We start from the raw sequence: 25227 nt of genomic DNA on the forward strand, positions 1-25227 counted from the left end.
TTGAACCCAGTCAAATATTTCTGGAGAAACCTGAAAATGTGCATCTGCCCCCATCCAACCTGACAGAGCCTGAGAGCTGAAGGGATGGCAGATAATTGCCAAATGCTGAAGCAAAGCTTGTTGCATCAAACAAAAAAGACTTGAGACTGTAAAGGTGCTTCAGCTAAATATTTAGTTAAGCGTATGAATACTTATGCAATGTCCTTATTTCAGTTTTACTTATTTTTAATACATTTACGAAGTTGTGACAATTCTGTTTTTGCTTTGTCAGTATGGTGTATGGAGTGTAGATTGATGTGGGGAAAAAAAAAGTAATTTAAAGCAGTTTAACATAAGGCAGCAACATAACAAAACGTGAAAAAAATAAATTTCCTGCCGCAAGGCATTATATTTACGGCAGGAAATTTACAAAATATCTTCATGGAACATGATCTTTACTTAATATCCTAATGATTTTTGGCATAAAAGAAAAATGGATAATTTTGACCCATACAATGTATTGTTGGCCATTGCTACAAATATACCCCAGCGACTTAACACTGCTTTTGTGTCACAAATACAGTTTAAACCTCTTTATTGTGTCTCTACAGTGGAGGCATCAGCATCCGGTTGTGTGTCAAATCCAGCTCCTAAAACCAGAGAAGAAATGCTAAAATGTGAGATTGTGTGATTTTTCTACTTCATTAAATTTGTTGGGCATTTTTTTTGTTATATGTAGCGGTGTGTATTTCCTTTCAGTCCGCATCGAGCCCACACTGGATCACAGCAGTGCTTTCCGTCACATTCGTCTGTCTGATGGATATCGCAAGGCGACTCTCTGCGCAGAGAAGCAGAATTATCCGGAGCATGCGGACCGGTTCATGTTCTGGAGGCAGGTGATGTGTGTGGAGCCGCTGGCTGGGAGCCCGTATTACTGGGAGGTGGAGTGGACGGGACCGAGGGTAAGAACAGCATTCACATTAGTGCTGTCAGACGATTAATCACATCCAAATATTTCTTGTGTATTTCAGTGATTTTTGGCCTATTTTACCTGTTAAAGAAAACCTGCTTATTAATTATGCACAACTGTATATAATTAACTTTTCACTTGCAGCCCTAGTTATAAATTATGTCACCTATAAATAATTATATACAAAATTAATAGCAGTTCTTAAGATTGATGTGGTCTGGATATGATTAAATAAAATATGATCAGAATATCAACTTGCCTAATAACTATGCACACACTGTAAACAGAGAATCCGATTAAACAGTTAATACACAAAGCTTTGTATTTTTTCACTTATTTATTGGCTAAAATAATTAATGGAGAAAGTATTTAAACATCATTGATGTCAGGTGTTTTAGTTAAGTCGGGTAAAATAGTAAACAAAAGAGGCCTCTCTTGCATCAGCTAAAGGTAGTTTTTCATTCAGTAAAAAATTTATTTATTAAGCAGAAGCTTTACCTAAAGTCATGATATTTCATTTATAGCTACTGGATTTATTCCTTTGGCCTCATGACATTCCTTGGCTGTCTGCAGGTGACGGTTGGCGTGGCATATAAGGACATGAAGCGCTCCGCATCTGACGACAGCGCCAGACTGGGTCACAACACACAGTCCTGGAGCCTCTACTGGTCCGGCAAGGCCTTCTCTATGTGGCATGATGGGAAAGAAACCGCGCTGGTCGCTCCCAAAGCCAAGCGCATCGGGGTTTATCTGGACCAGCAGACCGGCCTGCTGGCGTTTTACAGAGTCTCGCACAATCAGGCCCAAGAAATATGCAGCGTCCACACGCACTTCGACAGACCTCTCGTCCCCAGCTTCCGCTTCTGGTCTGGAGTCGGCTCCTCCATCACTATCTGTGAGCTCAGCTAAAGAGCAGAGAACGACTGGGAGAAATTACTGAAATAAGATGAAGAATGTCAGCTGTTAAACATACACCCTTATTGCAATCTTTATCTGTTTACGACTTTACGATGAAAATAAAATACGAATACTAATGCATCATAAGCAGTGTTGTGGGTAACTCATTACAAGTAACGAGAGTTACGTAATCAGATTACTTGTTTCAAGTAACTAGTAAAGTAACGCATTACTTTTTAATTTACAAGAGAATATCTGAGTTTTTCAAATAAGTAATGCAAGTAACTTTTTTTTCCAATTTATTGATTGACAGATCTGGTGTTGCCATGGTGACAGAAATCAGAAGATGTTACTGTAGTTCTAAAATAAATATGAATATGCATTAATTCATCTCACTCACAAAAAAAACACAGATTCAGTATTCCTCAAAATGAATAAAAACAATGCAACTCAGAATATGACGCAAACCTGCAATAATTAAATGTTAAACAACACAAATATCCTTTATGTATTTAATCCCATTCTATTAGCTTCTGACCTTCGATGATCCAGTTCAACCGTACTAATAAGCACAAATTACTCTAGACAAACATTTGTGTTTTTTTTATTGCTGAAGTGTGTTGAAATTTCTTCTGCATTCTACTTTACTTTCCCTTCAGCCTGAGGCTTATTCATTTCACTTTTGGTGTGAAAAGGCTTTTATATTTGCCAAAAATAGAACTTTTTTATATTAAAAACAAACAAGCAAGCCCTGTCCAGATTTAAAAAGTAACGCAAAAGTAACGTAACACACTACTTTCCATAAAAAGTAACTAAGTAACATAATTAGTTACTTTTTTAGGGAGTAACGCAACATTGTAACGCATTACTCTTAAATGTAACTTTCCCCAACACTGATCATAAGTGTGTTTGTGATATGCATATTTATCTACTTGAATAAAAGCTGATGCATCATGTGAGTATTAAGCACCGTTATCTTCAGTGCACACAGCTATCTGTAAGCAGCGGCTAAACTGTTTTAGTCTACAAAGTTTGTCCTGGCAGCAAGAGCATTGAGGTCTGTAAATACAGCAAGCTGCCAGAGTTCCCAAGCGTCCCAGAAAACCAGGAATGTTTTCCAAGCCTCGAAAAGTCATAGAAAATAAATAAAGCTTAATGCTGAGACAGACACTGATGATGAAGCACCAGCACCGTTCGGTTCATAAGTCATATGTCTGGTCATATTGTATGTCGTCTGCTTATACAGAAGTGTTTTGAATTTGATGTTGTTAAGAGCAAGTAGATCCATCACTGGCCACAAACCCCCATCTTTCTTTGAAATCGAGTGAAAACCTCTCTGAGTTTCCCCCCGCTGGAACTCCTCCTATAGCTCTATTGTTTCTAAAGAGAAAGAGATGGGATAATTGATAATTGATTGGATTTAATAATTTAACAGAGATTTATGGGACAGATGTCTATTTGAATTTCAGATACGACTGAGATTAAACGATTCGGATGAAAACTATCAAGAGAAAAGATTTGAATGCGACTCTTTCGATTTGTTTTGGTTTTTTTGCGCCTCTTTGGCTCACACCGGATATGACGAAGCAGGTGACGATTACGGATGTTGTTTAGCGCAGCAGATTGAGTTCCCTGCTCGAGTGATGTCGCTGATCGAGAATAATGACTCTAAACAGCTCGGAAATAACACAGACAAACATTAGCGAAACACACCATCGACACCAGAAGGTAAGACGAGCGTCTCAGCGTTTTATTATTTATTTCTGACCTGCCAGTTTGAGGTTTCACTTTCTTCAGTGCTGAGCTCAGGCGTATTCAATTAATACTGTATTAGTTTCATTATCGTGTATTCAGTATATTAATTAGTCAACACTTGGTTTAGACAGCTACCTAATGTGTTGTAACGTATTGTAATAAACAGAGTGGCGTGTTTCGACGGCTTCCGGTTTCTCTCTCTTTACTGGCATGACAAAAAATGACAAATATTTGTCGTATAGTCGTATTACCAAAGCCTTTACACTGTATACACCTAAAACTTTCATTAAACCAGACAAGTAACGTATACTACAATTACAAGTACATGCATGCATACACATTTACACACAGATAGATGCAGAGAAGGAACATATAGAGCAGGTTGTCATGTTTTGATGCATGTTGCACAATGTTTATTATATTGCTGCTTTGATAATAAACAGACTTAACTCATAGAGATTACAATGTGCAGTATTCTATGACAAATATATATATATTATGATATGATAAAATTACTATTGTTTTGCATTAATAAGTGCAGTTACTAATAATATTACATGTTAATTTCTTGTTTATGTCGTGTTTATACACACTTGACAGTAAAACACTAAGCTTGAGTTGGGAAGCTTACAAAATGTATTTTATTAACAACAGTAACACGTGCAAAATCTAAATTTTTATGTAGAAAAGATATGTATTGTACTCTTTTTAAATGTACCATTATTCTTCTATAGTCTTATATGAAACTGACCAACATGTGATTTAGTCGCAAATTGAAGAAAGTTTGTTTTTCAAAGCACTCTGTGACGTTTTTTTACTTTATACACAAAAAAGAGTGAAAATCTGACAAAATCTGATTTATTGATGATTTGATGATATCTGCTGCCATCTGCAGGTTATAATGGTGATTTGATGTATTTTTTAATTTTACACAAGTGTTTGTTCACCGCAGTATATTTTGGTGTGTTTGTGTGTGTGTGTGTGTGTGTGGTGTGTGTGTTTCTGTGTGTGGTGTGATGTGTGTGTGAGTTTGTGTGTGGTGTGTGTGTGTGTGTGTGTGTGTTTCTGTGTGTGTGTGTTTTTCTGTGTGTGTGTGTGTTTCTGAGTGTGTGTGTGTGTGTGTTTCCCTGCAGCTGATCTGATGTGGAGAGAGTGTTCTGCTGATGTCTCCTGGCTGACATGGCATCCTCCACACAGATGTGTCTCAGCGTCTGTCATCTGCTGCTCCTCACGGTTTCACCGATGCTCAGCCAGTCCTCCTCCTCTCCCTCTCGAGCGTCGTCGTCCTGCGGGCCGGGCCGGTCCTGGGCGGTGCGTCTGCACGCGGTGAAAGCGGGGCGGTCGCTGGAGCAGCTGGCCCAGAGCGTGGCAGAGGAGGTGGGTCTGGAGAATCATGGGCAAATCGGGCAGCTGGAGGCACATTATCTGCTCTGCCAGCGGCTGGAAAACACCGCAGACGTGGACTCGGCTCTGGATGGAAACCCTCATGTGCTGTGGCACTCACAGGAACACATCCTCAGACGCTCCAAGAGGAGCCTGACCTTCAATGACCCCAAATATCCCAGTCAGTGGCACTTGGTGAGTATTGTGTTGCATAAGCTAGTAAATAGATTTCCCTGATGTGGAAAATGTGGACAGAATCACAGACTTCAATTAAAATTTACATTTTGGATTAAATAAATGAATTGTAGGACTGTATACACTCAATCATTGAAATGCAAAGGGGCAGAAAGTTTCCAGAAATTTACTGAATTTTCCACTCTTTGCAACCCTATGTGCAGATCCAAAAGACCCAAAATTGGGTTCAAGTGCAGGACAAAAAAAAAAAAGATACAAATGATATACAATAAATAATGTCCACACTGAAAATTATAGCTCCAAAAACATTTACTTTTCCCAAAAAAATTAATTAATGAAAACAGAGCAACGTTTCATCCAGTTAGGTCTTCATCATGCACTATACTCTTGTTGACTGAGATGCGACTTTTTATAGGCACCGGTGATAATAATTAGAAACATGCACACCAGTCAAAATCTATGTATAAAAATAATAATAATAATAAAGAATTATTTAATTTTCATTTGTTTGATTTACATTTTAAAAGATTAAGAAATTTAAAAAGTAAATAGTTTTATGCCTTCATTTAATTACCACTGTTTTTGATTATAAATAAAGCAATAAAGCCCCAAGAAGCCGTGGTTTACAGTGAATTTATAACAGCTAAGGGTAACGCGGCTTAGCCAATCAGAATCAAGGACCGGAACTATCTGTTTTATAATTGAAAATGAAAAACAGAATTTGAGGGGAAAAAATTAATTTAAATTTGGGGAAAAATAAAACAGATTTTTTCTTAGGGTGCTAAGTAAAAATGCATCACAGTTGGCTCGAAGCTGCTGCCAGATTTCTGCCATCTCACATCTCCACATTTACAGCACAACGATGTGAAACAAGGGATGGATGTCAACGTGACCGGTGTCTGGGAGCGAAACATCACCGGCGTCGGGATCACAGTGGTTGTGGTGGATGACGGCATTCAGCACACTCTGGCAGATATTCAGCCCAACTATGTGAGTCAATCACCATCTGACTTCCAGCAACCGTACAGGTTCAATGCACCCTACGCTCTATAAGCAGCATCTGAATTATGTAGCTTCTATTCCTCAGTGTTTGAAATGCAGTGAAAATCGGTTCAGTTAGGTGCTTAGGATGCAGATTCACAGGTGCAATAAACATGAAAATACAAGCAGCGTAACATGCATTGAACCTCTAACCGGTGGATGTTTATTGCGTGATTGGTGTTTTTCTAGAGTCCTGAGGGTAGTTATGATCTGAACTCGAACGACCCTGACCCCATGCCTCATCCTGACGGACACAGCGATAACCATCACGGCACACGCTGCGCTGGAGAGATCGCCGCCGTCTCAAACAACAGCTTCTGCGCTGTAGGACTCGCATACGGAGCCAAAGTTGCAGGTTGGTGAATGCAGTATGTCGGGAGAACGTCAGCTCGCATGGTTTAGTTCACAACATCTATTTTTCTGATGCATTATATTCATCATATGTGACCCTGGACCACAAAACCAGTCTTAAGTGTACATTTTTTGAAATTTAGATTTATACATGATCTGAGAGCTGAATAAATAATCTTTCCATTGATGTGTGGTTTGTTAGGATAGGACAATATTTGGCTGAGATACAACTATTTGAAAATCTGGAATCTGAGGGTGCAAAAAAATCTAAATATTGAGAAAATCATCTTTAAAGTTGTCCAAATGAAGTTCTTAGCAATGCATATTACTAATCAAACATTAAGTTTTGATATATTTACAGTAAGAAATGTATAAAATATCTTCATGGAACATGTTATTGGTGAATTCAGCCAATATTCAATACATATATGCTCTAAAATGCATAATACATAAACACCCATTGTAGCCAAGTAAATAAAAAATGTTAAATGCAATAAGTAAAAGAATGTAATGTATGTAATGCGTGTATATGTAATAATGCATGTTTTTCAAAGAAGAACATATTTAATCACTTTTATTTGTGTATCACGGTATTTTATTTATGTAACTGTAATAAGTAAATAAGTAAAAGTTTACTTGCATGTATTTTTATTAATACGATTTTTTTTCTTGAGTGTCATTATGTGAATTAATTGTTTGAATCAGTTTTAGAAACCCATTATTTTTAAAACAACTTTTTGCAAGCAAACTTTAAAAGGCTATTGAAACATCTGTCTTGGCGCTCTCATACTTGCAAAGCACAAAACATCGCTGAAATTGTGAAACTTGTGCAATGACCAGATTAAAATCATTGCAGTATTCACAGAGTTGGGTTATTTTAAAATTACTTTTACATCATTGGTAATATTGTCTACATTGCCCATTATTTGTGTGTTTGTGCATGTCCTCGTAGGCATCAGGGTTTTGGACGGACCCCTCACAGACAGCATGGAGGCTGTTGCTTTTAATAAGCATTACCAAGTTAATGACGTCTACAGCTGCAGGTGCTTTTTGTGCAAGCTCACTGAAGAATGTGTGATATAATAGATATTTAAACACATTTAGTATAAGTGTATATACTATATATTGTTTGTGTTAGATAATGCATGAACTAATGTTAATTTGTCCAGCTTATAATTGTAGAATTTACTGAAATGTGTAACGTGTGTATTTTGTGCTGTAGTTGGGGTCCAGATGACGATGGCCGTACAGTTGATGGACCGCATCCCTTAGGCAAGGTTAGGCTGTCTGCTTCTCATTCACATTTCATTACAGTAATGCATTTAATCATGAGAATTAAAAGACATGCATCCTTCAACATATGACTGGTTGCACCGCAGCAATGTATTTAGTTCTCTGTACCACTTGCATAAAATCAAACAGGTACATTTAAAACAATATGCGTTGTCTGCCATTGCAGATATTTTGTTTTTGCAGCCCCAGAGTTCAGCAAACAGTGGTTTTGAGTAGTTAATCCACGTTTTGACACAGAATGACTCTGTTGTTTGTGCACAGGCGGCGCTGCAGCATGGAGTCATCGCAGGCAGGAGAGGTTTCGGTAGCATCTTCGTTGTCGCCAGTGGTAATGGAGGACAGTATGAAGACAACTGCAACTATGACGGCTATGCTAACTCCATCTACACCGTCACCATTGGTAATGATATGAGTGTCAAATCCTTGTCTGATCAAAGCCATCAGGAGCATGTCTGATTCAGATTTCAACCCAGAATTTAAAAAAAAAAAAGTATTTAATTTTTTTTTTTTCTTTATGGAACATAATCTTTACTTAATGTCTTAATGATTTTTGGCATACAAGAAAAATGGATAATTTTGACCCATACAATGTATTGTTGGCTATTGCTACAAATATACCCCAGCGACTTAACACTGCTTTTGTGCTCCAGGGTCACATATTTGTATTAATATCTGTGTTTCTATATTTGTTTTATAGCATTAAAGGGATAGTTCACCCGAAAATGAAAATGTGCTGTTGATTTACTCACTCCCAGGCCATCAGTAAAACAGTAAAGAAGATTTTTAGCTGAAACCGTGCTCCTTGGTGATTCATACAATGCAGGTTAATGGCTACTGTCACTTTGAGGGTCAAAAAAACATATAGGCAACACAAAATTTATACTTCTGTGGCTCCTGATGATATATTGAGTTCTTACGAAGCGAAACGATCGGTCCCTGCAAGAAACTGAACATTATTCATAACATTATTACCTGTAATCCAGAGCCTCAGGCACACGGTCCGGTTCGCGAATGAATCATTCTTTTGAACTGGCTCTTTTTGGTGAATTAGCTGAACCAGTTCACCAAATTGGACTGAACATTTGAATGAAAGGGCCAAATGAACGTTTTATGGTTTCTCATGTAAAAAGGTGAGTTGATGAAGACTAGTTCAATCACTTTATATGCTTTAGACATGTAAAACATCCATGTTTCACATCATTATTGGGTGCTTTAATAAGATAATTGCGTATATGTTATGTCGTTGCATGATTACATAAATCGATTCATCAGTTATTTGAACCAGTTGAAACAAACTGTCCAAAAAGAAAATAATAGTATTATAATGTTGTAAATAACGATCAGTTTCTTGCACCGTCTGATTGTTTTGCTTCATAAGACTTAAATACATCATCAGGTGCCACGTGTTTTAATTTTGTGTTCCTTGATATGCTTTTATGACTATCAACGTAATGGCAGCCACTGACTTGCATTCTATGAATCATCAGTTTCAGCTAAAGATCATCTTTACTGTTCTACTTAAGAAAAAGTCACCTACATCTCAGAAGGACTGAGGATGAGTGAATTAACAGCAAGTGTTCATTTTTGGGTGAACTGTCCCTTTAAGAAAATGAAGGCTCTTTTTAAGACCGTGAATGATGTTGTGTAATTGCAGGCGCGGTTGATGAGAATGGCAAAAAGCCGTTTTATGCAGAAGAGTGTGCGTCTATGCTGGCTGTTACGTTCAGCAGTGGCAGCAGACAGCTGCGCAGTATAGTGAGTATCAGTAGCCTGTTACAGTGTGCTGGATTATAACATTATGAGTATGTATTATGCGAAAGAAAATGTCTAGTCAAAGAAACCTTTTTGCCTCCATCACTTTGGTGAGATGATTTGATCGTTAATATAAGTTAAAAAACAGTTCCAGTGTTTCAGGCCAATGTAGCCTTTTAAAACCTACTGTAGTTTAGACTAGATGAGTGCGATATTGACAAAAAATGATGTCTCAATATTTTCAGGGATTTTATCGATAGCGATAATTAGACGATATTTTGCTGAGTGTGTTATTCTGCTGATATCTTAAGGACTATATTGTGGACAGCTGAGTCCTAAAGTTTTTAAAATTCTTTATATTTTGTGTGGTGGTCAGTTCACATTGATAGAAATTAATCTTTTCCAATATGTTTAAATTGATTTTTACCTTTTATGGGCATTTTTACCTTTATAAAGCCATTTTTTCTGAAAGTGCATTATCAAATTCTTTCATTTAATCAGTGAATTATAATAAGACATTTAGGCTATTAAGCAAATTAAATCAGTATCAACAAAATTCATCTTTGCAACGCAGAGGAAACACAGAAGCTGCATCTGAAGTGGCATTTAGATGCATTTACAAACTGTTTAATGCAGGACATGAATGCATTTAACTTGCAGTTACAAATGCATAAATAATGTTTTGATATATTAAACGTAAAACGCTGAATACTGATATTGAAATTATTTGAATAATAAAAAGGTACTTTAAATGCAAAATTAAAACCGCCAGTAGGTGGCAGCAAATCACTGTTAATAAGTGAGTCATTGCGATTGAACCGAATCATTTAAACGGTTGATTCATTCAGGAACGAATCACCGTCATGTTGCTCAGAGATGCACAACAGTGCTGTGGCTGTGTTTGGAATTATTTTTGTTGTCGAAATAGCGCAAAAACAGGCAATATGATGTCTAAAACGTAAGTCTCTTAACTTCTTTTTTATTGAACTGTTGTAAAAAAATCAATATCATATTTGTAATCATGGTAATGTTTGGAGAAAAAAACGCCACTCTTCGTGTAAAATTTATTAACTATATGAAGTTATATAAATGCATGCATTTTATGTCCCCATGTCTTGAATTTGTGATCATTCTAAATGCGTTTTAATAAACTGAATCATGCAGTGAAAGAATGCACTGTAAATACACACTCGCATTAGTCTAGACTTCACGTAATGCATGCGTGCACTCTGTAGGGGTGTTTTGAATGGCTTTTGCAATTAAATCGCACATCGTTAAAACAACATTTACGATATTATCGCAGACGATATATATCACACATCCCTTGTTCAGACAGCTGTAGTTAAAGACTGTAACTAAACCAAGACGGTTCATTCATATTGCAATATGGCAGAATAAGCCCCGCCTACTGAATAAAAGACCCAATAAGCAATTGGTAAAATCATTGCATTACTGCAACTGCCATTAAATGCTCTGGTTTTTGATTGGATGTTGAGATCCAATGCAAAAGTGTATGCAGATGAGTGTGAGCTTTCAGGGGTGGAGTTTAAGAGCACTAAATGATTGGAGAAGTCCTGCATGCATCACCGGAGGATGTGTTTGTGTCAGGTGACGTCTGACTGGTCGCTGCAGAGCGGCACCGGCTGTACCGACGGACACACAGGCACATCTGCGGCAGCTCCTCTGGCTGCAGGGATGGTGGCGCTCATGCTGCAGGTGCGGCCCTGTCTGAGCTGGCGGGACGTCCAGCACATCATCACCTACACAGCAACACAGGTAACACATCCCTCTTTCTTTTATTGGGATGAATTCACTTTTAATTAACTGTCCATATGTAATATTGTAGGGCTGCACGATAAATCGCAATGAAATCGTAATCGCGATTAGGCAAAAGCTGCTATAGTCATGCGCATCTTGTCAGTGAAGCACGGTTCTGTGATCAGCAGTAAATCTCCATCCAGAGGGCGCTCTCGTGCAGAAATCTGAATAAACAGAAGATTTAACTGCTTTCATTGATTCAGCATGACTAATAAACACACGACTACGACAATATATGATTTATCTGAGTTTTTATTATTATAATTTTCATTGTAATAAAGTATAGAATAATGCAATGCCTTTATCACTGCTTAAATACTATGAAATATGTTGCGTGCCTTATTCTGTGTAAGAAGCCACATCATCTCACAGATGGATTTATTTCAAACACTCGACTGACGTTATGAAGTGAGTTTGGAGTAAAAAAGTGTTATTAAATGTGGTATTTTTACGTGCTTTCAGATGGAGCAACATTTACTACACAGTAGGGCTGTCAAAAAAAAATAGAATTTCGAATATTCGTCAAATTTAAAATAAAAATCCACATTCGAATGCAAAAACATTGCATTTGAATTTTAGGTGTGCATCAGGCAGCCTTATCAGTGGACACGAGATGCGATGACGATGTAGCTAATTACTTTTCATAGCTAATCCAGTTGAAGCCACTAGATGCAGCGCTGCTATGTTATTCATTCAAAATATTGCGGAAAAAGAGAACTTAAATGTGGAGAAGATGTTGTTTACGTCAAAACTGAAACCAAGCCGTTCACACAGAACGCATATTTATCGAATTTTCTAGAGGGAAATCTATCACCATTGCACTCGCGTCTCGCACAAGAGAGCCGCATGTTTAGAAAGCCATGTAAAATTAATGTAAGTTCAACTTTTAAAAAACACGTCTCGAGACTTTATGGCAGTTTTTCCATCCCACTGCATCTCATGCTTTTAAATGAAAAAAGTACTCTGTGTGATTGGTTTTCGGTCCTTTGTATTAAACTATACATGCATACATGATGCTGTTTTGTTTCTAATTGTTTAAGCAACTTAATTAATTATATATGGCTTATAAACATTATTTTAAATATGCACTTTTTTCAAAGATAGTCGTGTTATTTTATTGATTTGAAGAAATGTGCTTTAGTAATATTTTGCTCGATGCGCCCTCTTGTGGCCTCAGGAGAGAAGCCAAAAGCTTTTTTCCCCCTAACTGAAATTATGCCTTTTAAATTCGAATATAATTCGAATATTGAAAATATTTAAAAACAAAAAATCCAAGTTTAGTTTTTCAGCCATTTTGACAGCCCTACTACACAGAGCCATAGTTCACTGACAAGCTAAGCAAACAACTTTCATATGCAATTTTTTTGCGTAGCTTGTCAGTGAACTATGGCTCTGTGTAGTAAATGCTGCTCCATCTGAAAGCACGTGATGGAGATTTACTTCTGATTTACTGATTGAACCAGCTTTACTGACAAGATGCGCATGACAATTACATGCGATCTATCGTGCAGCCCTATAATATTGCAACTTCAACAGTGTTTACTAACATGCTAAAAATTCTAATAATCATGTAATTTATTCAATGAATGCATAACTTCTTAGCAGTTTTCCCTAGAGGTCGACCGATGTATCGGTTTTGCCGATTAATCGGCATCAATAGTTGATTGCTGGAACTATTGGCTATGGGCAAAAATCCAATCCGATAGTTTTTCTGGGTTGCGTCTGTTGCTGAGAAGGGTCTGCTGTCATTATACAGTGCGAGAGCGGCCTCTAGAGGCGGGATCGCTGACAGCATGTGCTGTTTGTTTTGACACGTGATATTGTGCACTGCACAGAGCGGGACACTTCAGATGCATATTTAAAACATGCAACGAAACGGTGTGCTCACAGTATACTGTAGTGTATGTTTTCATATTTTTTCATTATCATTTCATATCATTACTTAGTAATTAATTTGTTGACTAGATGCTGCATTAGTGGAGAAAGGACAGTAGTATGTTTGCTATCAAGGCTGAGAGGAGCAACTCAAGCGGTTAAAACAATGTGACGAAAACACACAAGAGCGATCCAAATGTTTAATGTCACGATTGTTACCATCTATTTGCATTAGTTTATATCCAGCTGGTCATATTAATGCATTTGTAAGCCAGTGAAGATGCATATTTAGTGCCGTGAGAATGCGAACTGATAGGTTCATTCAGCTGACAGAAATCCATTTTACATTCTGTTTTTATCGTTTTACATTAAATTACATTAAATTTTTCCCAGATCCTTGTTAATGTACATAAAGACTTCACCCTGGGCTGGAAGATTGTGTATTGTGCTTTTTCAGCGAAACATTTGTCTTTCTGTGGCTCTAATAAAAGTAAGCTTCATATAGAGAACTGTAATATAGATCACGCTTTCTCTTTCCGTTTGCTGTTGTTTCAAACACCAAACTTCAAACTCATCTATGCCACATTGTTCATTCTTGAAGTGAACCTTTGTCCGTTTGGTGATTAAATAAACCGTTTTAGACTGCCGCTTGAACTGAACGCGTCTGGTGTGTGTGAAACCTGTTCGCCTAAACGCTTTTTCCGATGTGTGACTAACATATTTTGTTATTTTGATTAGGTAATCTAGAGTAGAAGCAGTTAAAGTGTGAGAGTATACATACAATATCCATATATATGTAATTTCAATGCTATGGCCTTTGTGTCGATATTTAAAGATGGCCATCTAGTTAGCGTGTTAATTTTCAACATCTACTAATACATTTTAAAACTTTGATGTTGCTTCTGTTAACATTAGTAAGTGAACTATGAACTAACTTTAATGATCAATATATAATGAATATTTAATATACATCACATCACACCTGTCAATTAATCACAGTTATACTGTGTAAACAGAAGTAAATTTTTGCATTGACAGTGTTTGAAATATTTGTTGAATGTCATCTTTTTACTAAGAACTATGAATAAAGGCCAGTATCACCAATACTCATACTGATATTGATGCCTCTTTTTTTTTTTCTTTTTTCTCGGGATAGAATGAGTAATTATAACTAACCATTGTTTTTATTTATCATTTTTTATCAATTGCAAAACTTAAAAAATATTATTATAATATTTTTGGGGGGTTTTGGGGGGCCGATACCGATATTAGGGAGTAAAAAAAAAAAGTCTGATAATCGATATATCGGCCGATATTTTTAATGTGTATTTTCTGGATTCCATTTTAATGGTTTCATTAAATTTTAATAATCAAAAATCATGTCTAATTTAGTGAATTCATAAAATCAACCATTTTAATAATAAAAAAAAAAATTAAATGAAATGTCCCCCCCCCCCACGAATTCTGTGTTGTGTATTTTCTGGCAATCAAATAAATATGCATAACATTTTATTTATTTATTTATTTTTGTTCTCGGGATAGAATGAGTAATTAGAACTAACCATTGTTTTTATTGATCATTTTTTATCAATTGCAAAACATTAAAAATATTATTATAAATAATATATTATTTTTATTTAAAATTACAGCTTTTAACGAGACATTCAAACAGTGTCTGGTTCGGTTTAAACTTGAAGTTCTCAAGCAACTATTGAAGATGTATACAGTCAGTAATAAAATAATAATGTTAATTGTAGTGTTGAGGTTTTACTAATGCTAATAGTTTATGCTGAGGTGTCTTTATGTCTTTAGCATGACGCTGATGCTCGGGCTGACTGGGGAATCAATGGAGCCGGTTTCCACCACAGTCACAAGTACGGCTTTGGTTTGCTAAACGCCTGGAGGCTCGTTAATGCTGCCAAGGTAGATCTATCACAGCAGTGCTGCTTTAAGAGAAACACAGGCTTCATTAAGCAGCTGAGAGTCTATATCTATATCTCTGGTAGGTCTGGGAGTCCGTGCCTTTTTTGGTGTCCTACCAGAGCCCAGTTTTAAAGGCCAACGAGGACATCCCAGAGTATCCCAAAACTCTCACTCACACCTGGAATGGTAAGAGATTTATATTGAGTATGACACTGGAATTAAATGATTGGCAACAGTTTATAAGGACCGGTTCTCGCTATTAACTAGTTGCTTATTAGCATGCATATTACTAACATATTGGCTGTTTATTAGTACTTATAAAGCACATATTAATGCCTTATTCTGCATGAGCATATTTTAGATCCCTTAATCCACCCAGTACATAAACTTAACAACTACCTTGCTTGATTATTAATAAGCAGCAAATTAGAGTTTATTGGGGGACAACACTTAGTTAATAGTGAGAATTGGTTCCCAATCTAAAGTGTGACCAAATCATTTACTGTTTTCTGATCTAATATGTATTTCCGAACAAACCATAAAAAGGGCTATTATGACAGCTGTGTGCTCTGTTAATGGATCTGTGCTTCACACAGCAGTCGCCTGCCCTTTTTTGGAAATGTTTGTCTGCGTTTGTGTGTTCAGTGAAAGTGAAATGCTGCTTCCTTTCTCTTTCTCACTGCTTTCCTTTGTCTCTGTCTTCAGGTGCATTTCTTGCTCTCTGTGACAGTTGTTCTCTCTCAGAAAAATGGTTTGTCTTGTGAACCGAGTTTAGGCAGCAGTTGGTCGTGGAAAATATGTGTCCACTAATAACTATTAAGAAGTGAGGTTTGCAATTGAGCATCATAAGACAGACAGGACTCCTAGAGAACATGTGCACGGCTGATGAAGCAGACCTGCAGTCATTATTTATGTTTTTCATGTTTTACACTCATGCAGTAAACCGATTCGCTTATGTTTATGTGCAATCTTAAGGCTTTTCTTATAGTTTTATTCACTATTAAAATTACAAATTAGATGTTCACCAGTGCTATTTATGTAATGTGGCAAATTTGGATCAGATTTACATTTACAGATGATATTAAATCATACATTTAGAAAATAATGCATATGTGGGTTTTTTTTTTTGTCCTTACAATCTAAATGTATGGGCGAAATGGGAAAAATTCCAATTAATGCATTTAGAATTTTTTTCAGAAATATATGTTTTTGGAATATTCATCGTATTTCCAGACTCATGCATACTGACGAATTAGAAAAAAATCTAAATAAAACGGCTATAAAGTTTAACAACTTAAAGTTTAACATGTACAAACAAACCCAGTGAAAGTGAGAAGGCAGTAATGAAACATTGACACATTTTCTAATAGATGTTAGACAGTGTAATATTTATTTTATATATATATATATATATATATATATAATTTCTGACAGGTATGAAAATGAGGCTGTGAGGGACTGAAGTACAGTGCTTTAAATGGATCATTACTGTTGTTTAACAACATACTGATTATTCAGCTAACAAAACATCTTTCCAAAAAAAAAAAACTTTCAGTAGACAAAAACTCTGTAAAACAATCTTGAACGTTCTAGGACATTTATACAGTGAGTGCCATTATAAAGACTGCAAGTCTGTCCCTCACAGCCTCATTCATTCGTGTTAAATTCAATATGGCATCTAAACCGATTAAGCTCTTTTGGATATTGGGGGAAAATTGTTTTAATAGTGAAACAGAAATGAAATGTCCCCTCAGGAAGTATTCACTTCAATTGCATTCATAAGTAGGTTTATATGCAATCACAAGCTTTCAAAAGCATTAATATCGGCATGAAACAGAAGCTGTGATCGTCTCTTTTTCTCTCTTGTGACTTGATATCTGAGAGAAACAGCGTTGTGAATGGGAAAAATGTAGGACGGGGCTCGGTTTTGTCCGTGGTGAATGGATTGGATTGTTGTTATTTGCTATTGCGTCATCAGAGAAGTGATGTCTTTGTCAGTTGATGACTTTAAGGAGTTGTGCGTAGTGTTTGTATCCGACACATAATGAAGCTTTAGTATTTTTTTGTTGGTTATACCTTTCTGTAATTGTTTACCACAATGAACCGATCACTCTCTCACTGTCAGAGCTTATTATTTCCCTATATGGTTCTAGAGCTTGAGCTTGTATTAGCAAACCTCTGAGGAAACGCTGTGGAGTTTAGCCTAATGTAAGAATTCATCCAAGAATCTCTTCTCTTTCAGCAGTCCTTAAGTCACGCTGTTACTGCAGTTGTGTTATTTTAAAGCATTAATGTGAGTGTAGCGGCAGCGTAACTCTGTCAGCAGGAACATATCAAGCTCGCATATTGACACTGTTGCCGCAGCTCTGTATAGAAATAAAAGTGATTTCTGAGTTACTAAACTTTTAATAACGGTCATGAAGTATAAAATGGTTAGCAGGAAGGGGCCATTGAGAATGATTACATACTTGATCATTGAAATCGCATTGACATAAGAAAACACTGCAAGAAATGTTTTGGTGCAGAGCTTGTTTTTTTTGTTTTTTTTTGTGTGTGTGTAACAGTTTAGTTTAGGGACCAATTCTCACTATTAACTAGTTTCTTATTAACATGCCTATTATTAACATTTTGGCTGTTTATTAGTACTTACTTATAAAGCACATATTCTGCATGACCATATTCTACATCCCTAATCCTACCCAATACCTAAACTTAACTACTACCTTACTAACTATTAACAAGCAGCTAATTAGGAGTTTATTGAGGCAAACGTCGTAGTGGTTTGTTAATAGTGAGAATTGGACCTTAAGATAAAGTATGACCATTTTTTTTTTTTCTTTTTTCTTTCTATTTTGGAAATGTACTCTATCCTGAACTATTAAATCAACGCGACCTTTTGCAATATAGTCTTTTATAGAGCCCGACCGATATGAGTTTTGGGGGGCCGATACCGATATTAGGGAGTAAAAAAAAAGTCTGATATCTATATATCGGCCGATATTCTTAATGTGTATTTTCTGGATTCCATTTTAATGGTTTAATTAAATTTTAATAATCAAAAATCATGTCTAATTAATTGAATTCATAAAAACAACCATTTTAATAATAAAAAAAAAAATCATTTCTATAAAAAATGTCAATCAAAATGAATATGCAGAACATGAGGATTCGTATTTAAAATAGTTTTTTGCAGTTTAATATTCACAGACACTAGTTTATATCGCGATTTGGTTTAAGTGTACTGACCTGTTTTTTTATTTATACATCAAATTCAGTGAAATTCCGTGTTATACAGTAAATTCCGTTTTTATGACTGGATTCCGTCCGTGTTTTCTGCGTCGCGGAAATCATAGGGCCCTAGTAATGCAGCAAACAAGTATGATAAGCTCATTGTGAGTAGTGGTCGACCGATATTGGCTTTTTGACAGCCGATGCCGATATCTTGGAAAGCAGGGGGGCCGATATAATTGTATTTATTTTTATTAATATTTAACAAATTTGAAATCTTTTGAAAATGGATTAAAAAATAAATTTTTAAAATAAACATACTTTAGATGACAAATTATTTTTTACAAATAAATAAATATTTAATAAAAATATAATTAAAAAGGAAGTAAACACTGTAACCAACAGGGCACTCAGTATTCTGGGAAGTTTGTGTGCATTGGGAATCATATTTTTTCAAATAAAGCCAAGGTAAAACTAATTTTACATACAGCACACAGTGAAAATGACATGAATATGACAGTGGGTAAATGCATAAAGCGCAGCGTAATTTGAAAGCATGAATTTAATGTTTAAAGCATTCGATTTGCATGGACCGAAAGTCACGCAGAGAACACGCGATCACGCAGGTCACACGCACACTTCACAAGATCTCACAACTGGATTTGACTAAGTTTGCAAGGTTTGTGAAATTAAAGTTTCATTAGCCATTCAAAGATTTGTTTAAATGATGTAAATGCGTATTTGCTGAATGCTGACAGCAAACGAGAAAGTATTATAATGTTTGCCTTTCTATTACTAATAATATAAAAGCAATCGTTATAATACTTTTTGTATACATTTTAATTCCTTTGTTTAACAGTTCTATCTGATTATTAGACAGACTTCTATCCGTATTAGACAGAACTGTTAACGACGACGGCGAACAAGAGGGAGAATGTGAGCACTGTGTTTAGGCGCTGCCGCTCTTAGCGCCATCAAAATAAAAGTCCCACCTCAAACGCATCGGCCAAACAGAACAACTTATCTGCCGATATTTGAAAAATGTCAAATATCGCCGATATATCGGTCGACCACTAATTGTGAGAGTAAAAGACGGGGACATTGTTTATTTACTTTATAGTGTTGCATCTCAACAACTAGGTGACAACGTAGCGTTAAATCACCATTCAACAGACTCAAGCCACTTCTTTATATTCTTTTGTAAAGAAGCACAAATTAATTGGACTGAATTACTCACTCTGTTTAACATTTGTCTGGCTTGGTGCAAGTTTCATGTTAGACTAAAACCTGATTATTTAAGTGGTTTAATGCTAGACTTGCATGTTGGTTAACTAGTATTCAGATGTAAATGTGGACCGCAGTGCCATGTGTGAATGCGGCATTGGATTTGCTTCTGCTCTCTTTGTAATTGCTTCATATCAATGGTGAAATGAAAATCAGTTCAGACTTTGCTGTTGCATTTTTGCTTTATGCAAAATAAAGCTAAAAGCATATCAACCGTTCTCTTTCATTTGAATCTCTTTGGTTCATAGTCTCTCTGTCTGATCTGAGGCAGTCTGGCATGCAGACGCTGGAGCATGTGTCTGTTACTGTGACTATTGTCCATCCGCGGCGCAGGAACGTGGATATCCGGCTCGTCTGTCCCAGTGGAATGAGCTCTCTGATCGGGGCCCGGAGATCGCTGGATGTGTGAGTGTCCCCACACTTCTGACTCACTCCACACACATGCCTTCTGAACCTGTGAGACTGCTTTTAACGTCCGTTTTGTTGTTTGAGTAGAGATACGACTGGATTCACAGACTGGACGTTTTCCACTGTGCGATGCTGGGGAGAAAGAGCCGAGGGACAGTACACTCTACAGATCACCGACTATAGTAAGACAGCACAGTCTACACATCACTACTCAACTCATTTTGAAATGCACTTCGTTTTTAGTGCAAGACTTCACTTCATCAGCCGTTCCCCTTAGCATTAGGGCTGCCAGAATGGCTGAAAAACTACATTTGAATTTTGTACTTAAATATTATCAATATTCGAATTGAATTCGAATTTAAAAGGCATAATTTCAGTTAGGGGGGAAAAAAGCTTTTGGCTTCTCTCCTGAGGCCACAAGAGGGCGCATCGAGCAAAATATTACTAAAGAACGTTTCTTCAAAGCAATAAAATAACACGACTATCTTTGAAAAAAGTGCATAATGTTTATAAACCATATATATAATTAAGTTGCTTAAACAATTAAAAACAAAACTGCATCATGTATGTATGTATAGTTTAATACAAAGGACCGAAAACCAATCACAAAGAGTGCTTTCTTTATTTAAAAACATGAGATGCAGTGGGATGGGGAAAAAATGGCATAAAGTCTCGAGACGTGTTTTTTAAAAGTTGAACTTACATTAATTTTACATGGCTTTCTAAACATGCGGCTCTCTTGTGCGAGACGCGAGTGCAATGGTGATAGATGTCCCTCTAGAAAATGCGATAAATATGTGTTCTGTGTGAACGGCTTGGTTTCAGTTTTGACGTAAACAACATCTTCTCCGCATTGAAATTCTCTTTTACTGCAATATTTTGAATGAACAGCATAACAGCGCATCATCTAGTGGCTTCAGCTGGATAGGCTAACAAAACATTAAAATGCAACGACACTTATATCGTCATCGCATCTTGTGTCCACTGATAAGCCAGCCTGACGCACACCTAAAATTCGAATGCAACGTTTTTACATTTGAATGTGGATTTGTATTTTAAATTCGACGAATATTCAAAATCCAAATTTTTTTTTTAACAGCCCTACTTGCCATCGAGAGAGCATCTTCAAAATACAGTAAAGGCTGATAGCACCACAAGAACATGCATAATCCCAAGTCATTTACTAGCAGCTATTGGACTATTCTTGCAAAAAAAGACAATATATATAGCTGGCATATTGGCATTTTTTTAGCAGAGGCTAACTAAAAAAGCTAACCTGTTAAACAGTGACCCTTTGGCAAAGCAATGTTTTGGTCTTTGCAAAGTGTTTCATGAGTAAAACCCGTCCACAGAAACGCCAGCAAGTATGAACTGAAACGAAATGGTTTTGAAATGAAACAAAACTTGCAAGGGCAAAGAAACATTTCCTTTTCTGCAAGCAATACTAGAGAGAATAACTAAAAGGACGTGATATTTACACCCTATGTTTAGCGAGACTAATGGTTTCCCAGGGGATATTTGAAAAGATTGCAGTTCATGTTTTATCAAAGCTTTGATATAAAACCAAACTGTAGTACCCGAGTATTGATTATAAAGCAGTACCTTAGCCAAAAAATAAAAAAAAGAATGCGTTTTTCCATTCCACTGCACTACTTTCCCATTGGTTTTCTACATAAATACATGCTAGATGGATGTGTTTGAGCATTGTGTTCATGTCTTGTCATTTGCAATGTCTTGTGCATGATACAGCAGTCTAAAAACACAGCTCTCGAGTTAAAATAAGTTCAACTTTAACAAAACACGTCTCAAGGCCTTGCGTTTTTCCCCATTCTACTGCTCGCGTCTTGTGTTTTTCAAAGTAAAAACACTCTGTGTGAATGCCCCCTAATGCAGTTAGGCTAAAATGATTAATTAATTATTAGAAAAGTGTGTATTTGTTATAATGAATGTCAGTGTGCTGTATAACTTATTGTTATCATGCGCAGCTGTCGATCTCTGAACCCCTTGAGTAATTTGGAATGAGCAAAGGACAGATGCTATTTAAGGTTTAATGCTTTAGTTCCATGTCGTGTGGCATTGTTTGCAGGTTTGTGCTGTTAAGTCTGCAAGTTCATTTCTCTTCTGTAGCACTGCTGTTCAGTGAAAATAGCATAGATGCTGGTATGGCAATAAAAACAAAGAAACTAACGCACCATCTGTGTTTCTGTCTTTCAGAAGAGTCGACTCTGTCATCGGGAGTCCTGAAGCACTGGAAACTCACTCTGTACGGCTCATCTCTTTCTCATCAGCAGGTGAAAGAGAGACGGAGGTGAGCCATAGACGACTGAAACCCGTTGCATTTATTTGAGGATATTTTAGGATATCTGACTGGTCTGTTAAATATATTCTTGAGCTTTAGTATAATCGGTATAATCGGTAACACTTCATTTTAAGGTTCAGTTCTCACTACTAACTAGTTGCTTATTAGCATGCATATTGGCTGTTTATTAGTACTTATAAAGCACATATTAATGCCTTACTCTGCATGATCATATTTTGGATCCTTAATCCACCCCATACCTAAACTGAACAACTACCTTACTGACTAATAATAAGAAGTAAATTAGGTTTATTGAGGCAAAAGTTGTAGTTAATAGTGAATGTGTTCCTCATGCTAAAGTGTCTCCATATGATCCTTGAGTCCTGCCACTGAATCTTGTTTGCCAGTTTAGTTTTAATATACTGTATGTGTATATATGTTTGTTTGAATTGTCAGGGTTGTTGAAGACGCCATGGGTGGACAGTATCTGGACAGAAGTTTTGCTCTTCCCTGCCCTCCTGGTATAGACGTTCCTTCTGAAATCGTGAGCCCGTTCACCTCGAGCAGCCTGAAGGTGTGTCTTCACATGTAGAACTACTGTATGGCTTACACTAGGGATGCAACAATACAGTTAGTCCACGGTTCAATACGTACCTCGGTTTTTAACCACGGTTTTCGGTTCGGTTCTGATGGCTTGGCACATCAGAGTGTTTTTTTTTTGCAACAAATTAACAACAAAAAACTCCTGTAAGCCTCTGTACACTGGAAAAAGCGTGAATTATTATATGTCTGCTTCATTCATACTGGACGCCAGAGGGCGCCCTCGTGCAGAAAATCCACATATGCATCACAGATGTAATAGAACTGATGACGTTCCAGGAAATCCCTAATGTGGATAAAGGCATCGCTATCTTTGTAACTGAATAAAAAGAAGATATAACTTTAACCGTTTTGAATAATGAAATGTAAGGACAATAAACGCTCTCCTGCGACAATATATGGTTTATCTGTGTTCTTCAAGCCATCTCGGGTATTTTCATAATGAATAAGTATATTTGCAAGCCATTTCTAATCAACATAGCCTTTATTACAGTATAGAATATATTTTCTGCCTCATTTTGGGATAGGAAGCCACATCAGATCACAAAAGAAAGTTATTTCAAACACTCAACTAATGTTGTGTAGTAAAAACAAGTTATAATGTTTTCTTTTGTTGGACAACAGGTTTAGAAAGGCTTATCGTTGCATGTCATTACAAGGGAAGATGCTCGGTGTGTGCTGCTTTTTCAAATATAAGCGGGGAGGTGTTTCCTCATCTCAGCATGTGAACGGACGGCACAGAGGCTTTCAGGCCGGATCCACGGGCCTAGAGGACAGTCAAGTGGTGCAAATCCAGCCTGAGATGGACCATGAGTCTAAAGTCCCGCTCATTGCTGCTGATGAGAACACGTAGCACTCAGGGAAAACCGGCTCTCTCTCTTTTTGTCTCCATTTTTTTCACTTGAAATTTCAGGTCGCGCTTCGTTTTTTTTTGAGCATGTGAGCAAATGCTCTATTTTGAGTTGCCTTCTTTTGTTTTCTGTGATTTATTTGCTAATGTGTTCATGAGAATGTTATCTTATAAGAGTGCAGTATTTGCATATATGATTGAGAGAATGTGTGATGTGATTGGCTTGAGTGAATGATACAATGACTTCTTTCTTGATCGTGATGCATTGAATGTGTCACTATTAGGTCTTTTCTGAGTATAAATACCTCTGACACTTGAATTTTGAAAGACGGGAAGAGATCGTTTAAACTGGAGGTCTGCTCACCTGCAGATGTTTTACTGAATCTAGCCTTTTTTCTTTTTGTTTCTTTATAAACTGAAGTGTGGTATTCTTGTGAACAAGAACTCAGATGTGGTTTGAATAAAAACAAAAGGGAAACTGTTTTACTATCTCTGTGAACTCTGCATGGGCTACAGTGTTATGTGATTTTAGACGAGCTCTTAAAATCAACACTAAATGTTGATAGCATGCCAATTCATTTCTGAGGTGAGTGAAGCTGACTTTGAGGAATTGATTGGTTGCTAAGAAGTCTTTCTGTATGACAGGTAGTGAAATATAAGCTTGATCAGTGAAATCGGCCTAAAAGACAAGACGTTTCATAAGTAGAGCAAGTTACATTTTTTTTGCATTAACATGCACTACAATAGGAGTAAATAGGGATCATTTTGATGTGATGTTGATTTGCAGATAGCTGAAGGTTAGACCGCACAGTCAGTCATGTTGCACTCAGATGAAACGCTCAATTCTACTCTGTTCAACAAAGAACATTTTAATTAGACCAAATATCTTACACAAGTAGGGATTGACACTGGGTGTGGAAACTTGTTTTAGTACTGAGTGGAGTCTATATTTATTACACAGTCGCTCTGGTCAGCTGGGACGCTCAGGGAACCGAGGGAAGGACTGGCAAGCGCTTGGCTCATGGGTTCATGATCTGTCGAGGTCTGCCGTAGCTTGTCATGCCGGACTGGGTCGCCCCTTTCCAACAGAGAAAAACTCAGCTACATCTTGGAAAAGAAAAGAAAAGAGACAAGCGGTTTAGAGAATGGATGGATGGACGATATTTACGGTGGCCAAGAGAGCTCAATGCACTGCAACTTAAGAAAACATGCAAATAGAAAAAGCACCAGCAAATTAAGAAAACATCTTCATCAGTTTGACAACACGTGCTGCAAATACTCGCAACACAAACAAAAAACGAGCTGCAAGTAACACAGACCACAAAG

The 25227-nt window shown here is 36.8% G+C and overlaps 2 protein-coding genes across 4 annotated transcripts in view; both read left to right on the plus strand.

Annotated features, from left to right (window-relative positions):
* The window catches only part of ftr86 (finTRIM family, member 86), a 15295-nt gene extending 13298 nt beyond the window's left edge, over positions 1-1997 (plus strand). For all 3 annotated transcript variants that reach the window (XM_016565353.1, XM_016565351.1, XM_016565354.1), the window contains exons 8-10: positions 591-656; positions 739-941; positions 1523-1997. In XM_016565353.1, coding sequence (XP_016420839.1) covers positions 591-656; positions 739-941; positions 1523-1858 — 605 coding nt within the window. In that variant the 3' untranslated portion in view covers positions 1859-1997. The remainder of the gene's footprint in view (positions 1-590; positions 657-738; positions 942-1522) is intronic.
* Positions 1998-3460: 1463 nt separating this feature from the next.
* The window catches only part of LOC107750110 (proprotein convertase subtilisin/kexin type 7-like), a 42292-nt gene continuing 20525 nt past the window's right edge, over positions 3461-25227 (plus strand). The window contains exons 1-15 of the mRNA XM_016565376.1: positions 3461-3574; positions 4735-5179; positions 6035-6169; positions 6410-6575; positions 7524-7614; positions 7794-7848; positions 8126-8264; positions 9519-9619; positions 11225-11392; positions 15122-15232; positions 15316-15418; positions 19993-20149; positions 20240-20334; positions 22367-22460; positions 22908-23025. Of these exons, the coding sequence (XP_016420862.1) occupies positions 4781-5179; positions 6035-6169; positions 6410-6575; positions 7524-7614; positions 7794-7848; positions 8126-8264; positions 9519-9619; positions 11225-11392; positions 15122-15232; positions 15316-15418; positions 19993-20149; positions 20240-20334; positions 22367-22460; positions 22908-23025 (1932 nt within the window). The 5' untranslated portion in view covers positions 3461-3574; positions 4735-4780. The remainder of the gene's footprint in view (positions 3575-4734; positions 5180-6034; positions 6170-6409; positions 6576-7523; positions 7615-7793; positions 7849-8125; positions 8265-9518; positions 9620-11224; positions 11393-15121; positions 15233-15315; positions 15419-19992; positions 20150-20239; positions 20335-22366; positions 22461-22907; positions 23026-25227) is intronic.

Source organism: Sinocyclocheilus rhinocerous, unplaced genomic scaffold, assembly GCF_001515625.1.
Source record: "Sinocyclocheilus rhinocerous isolate Xijiao unplaced genomic scaffold, SAMN03320098_v1.1 scaffold722, whole genome shotgun sequence".
Taxonomy (NCBI): domain Eukaryota; kingdom Metazoa; phylum Chordata; class Actinopteri; order Cypriniformes; family Cyprinidae; genus Sinocyclocheilus; species Sinocyclocheilus rhinocerous.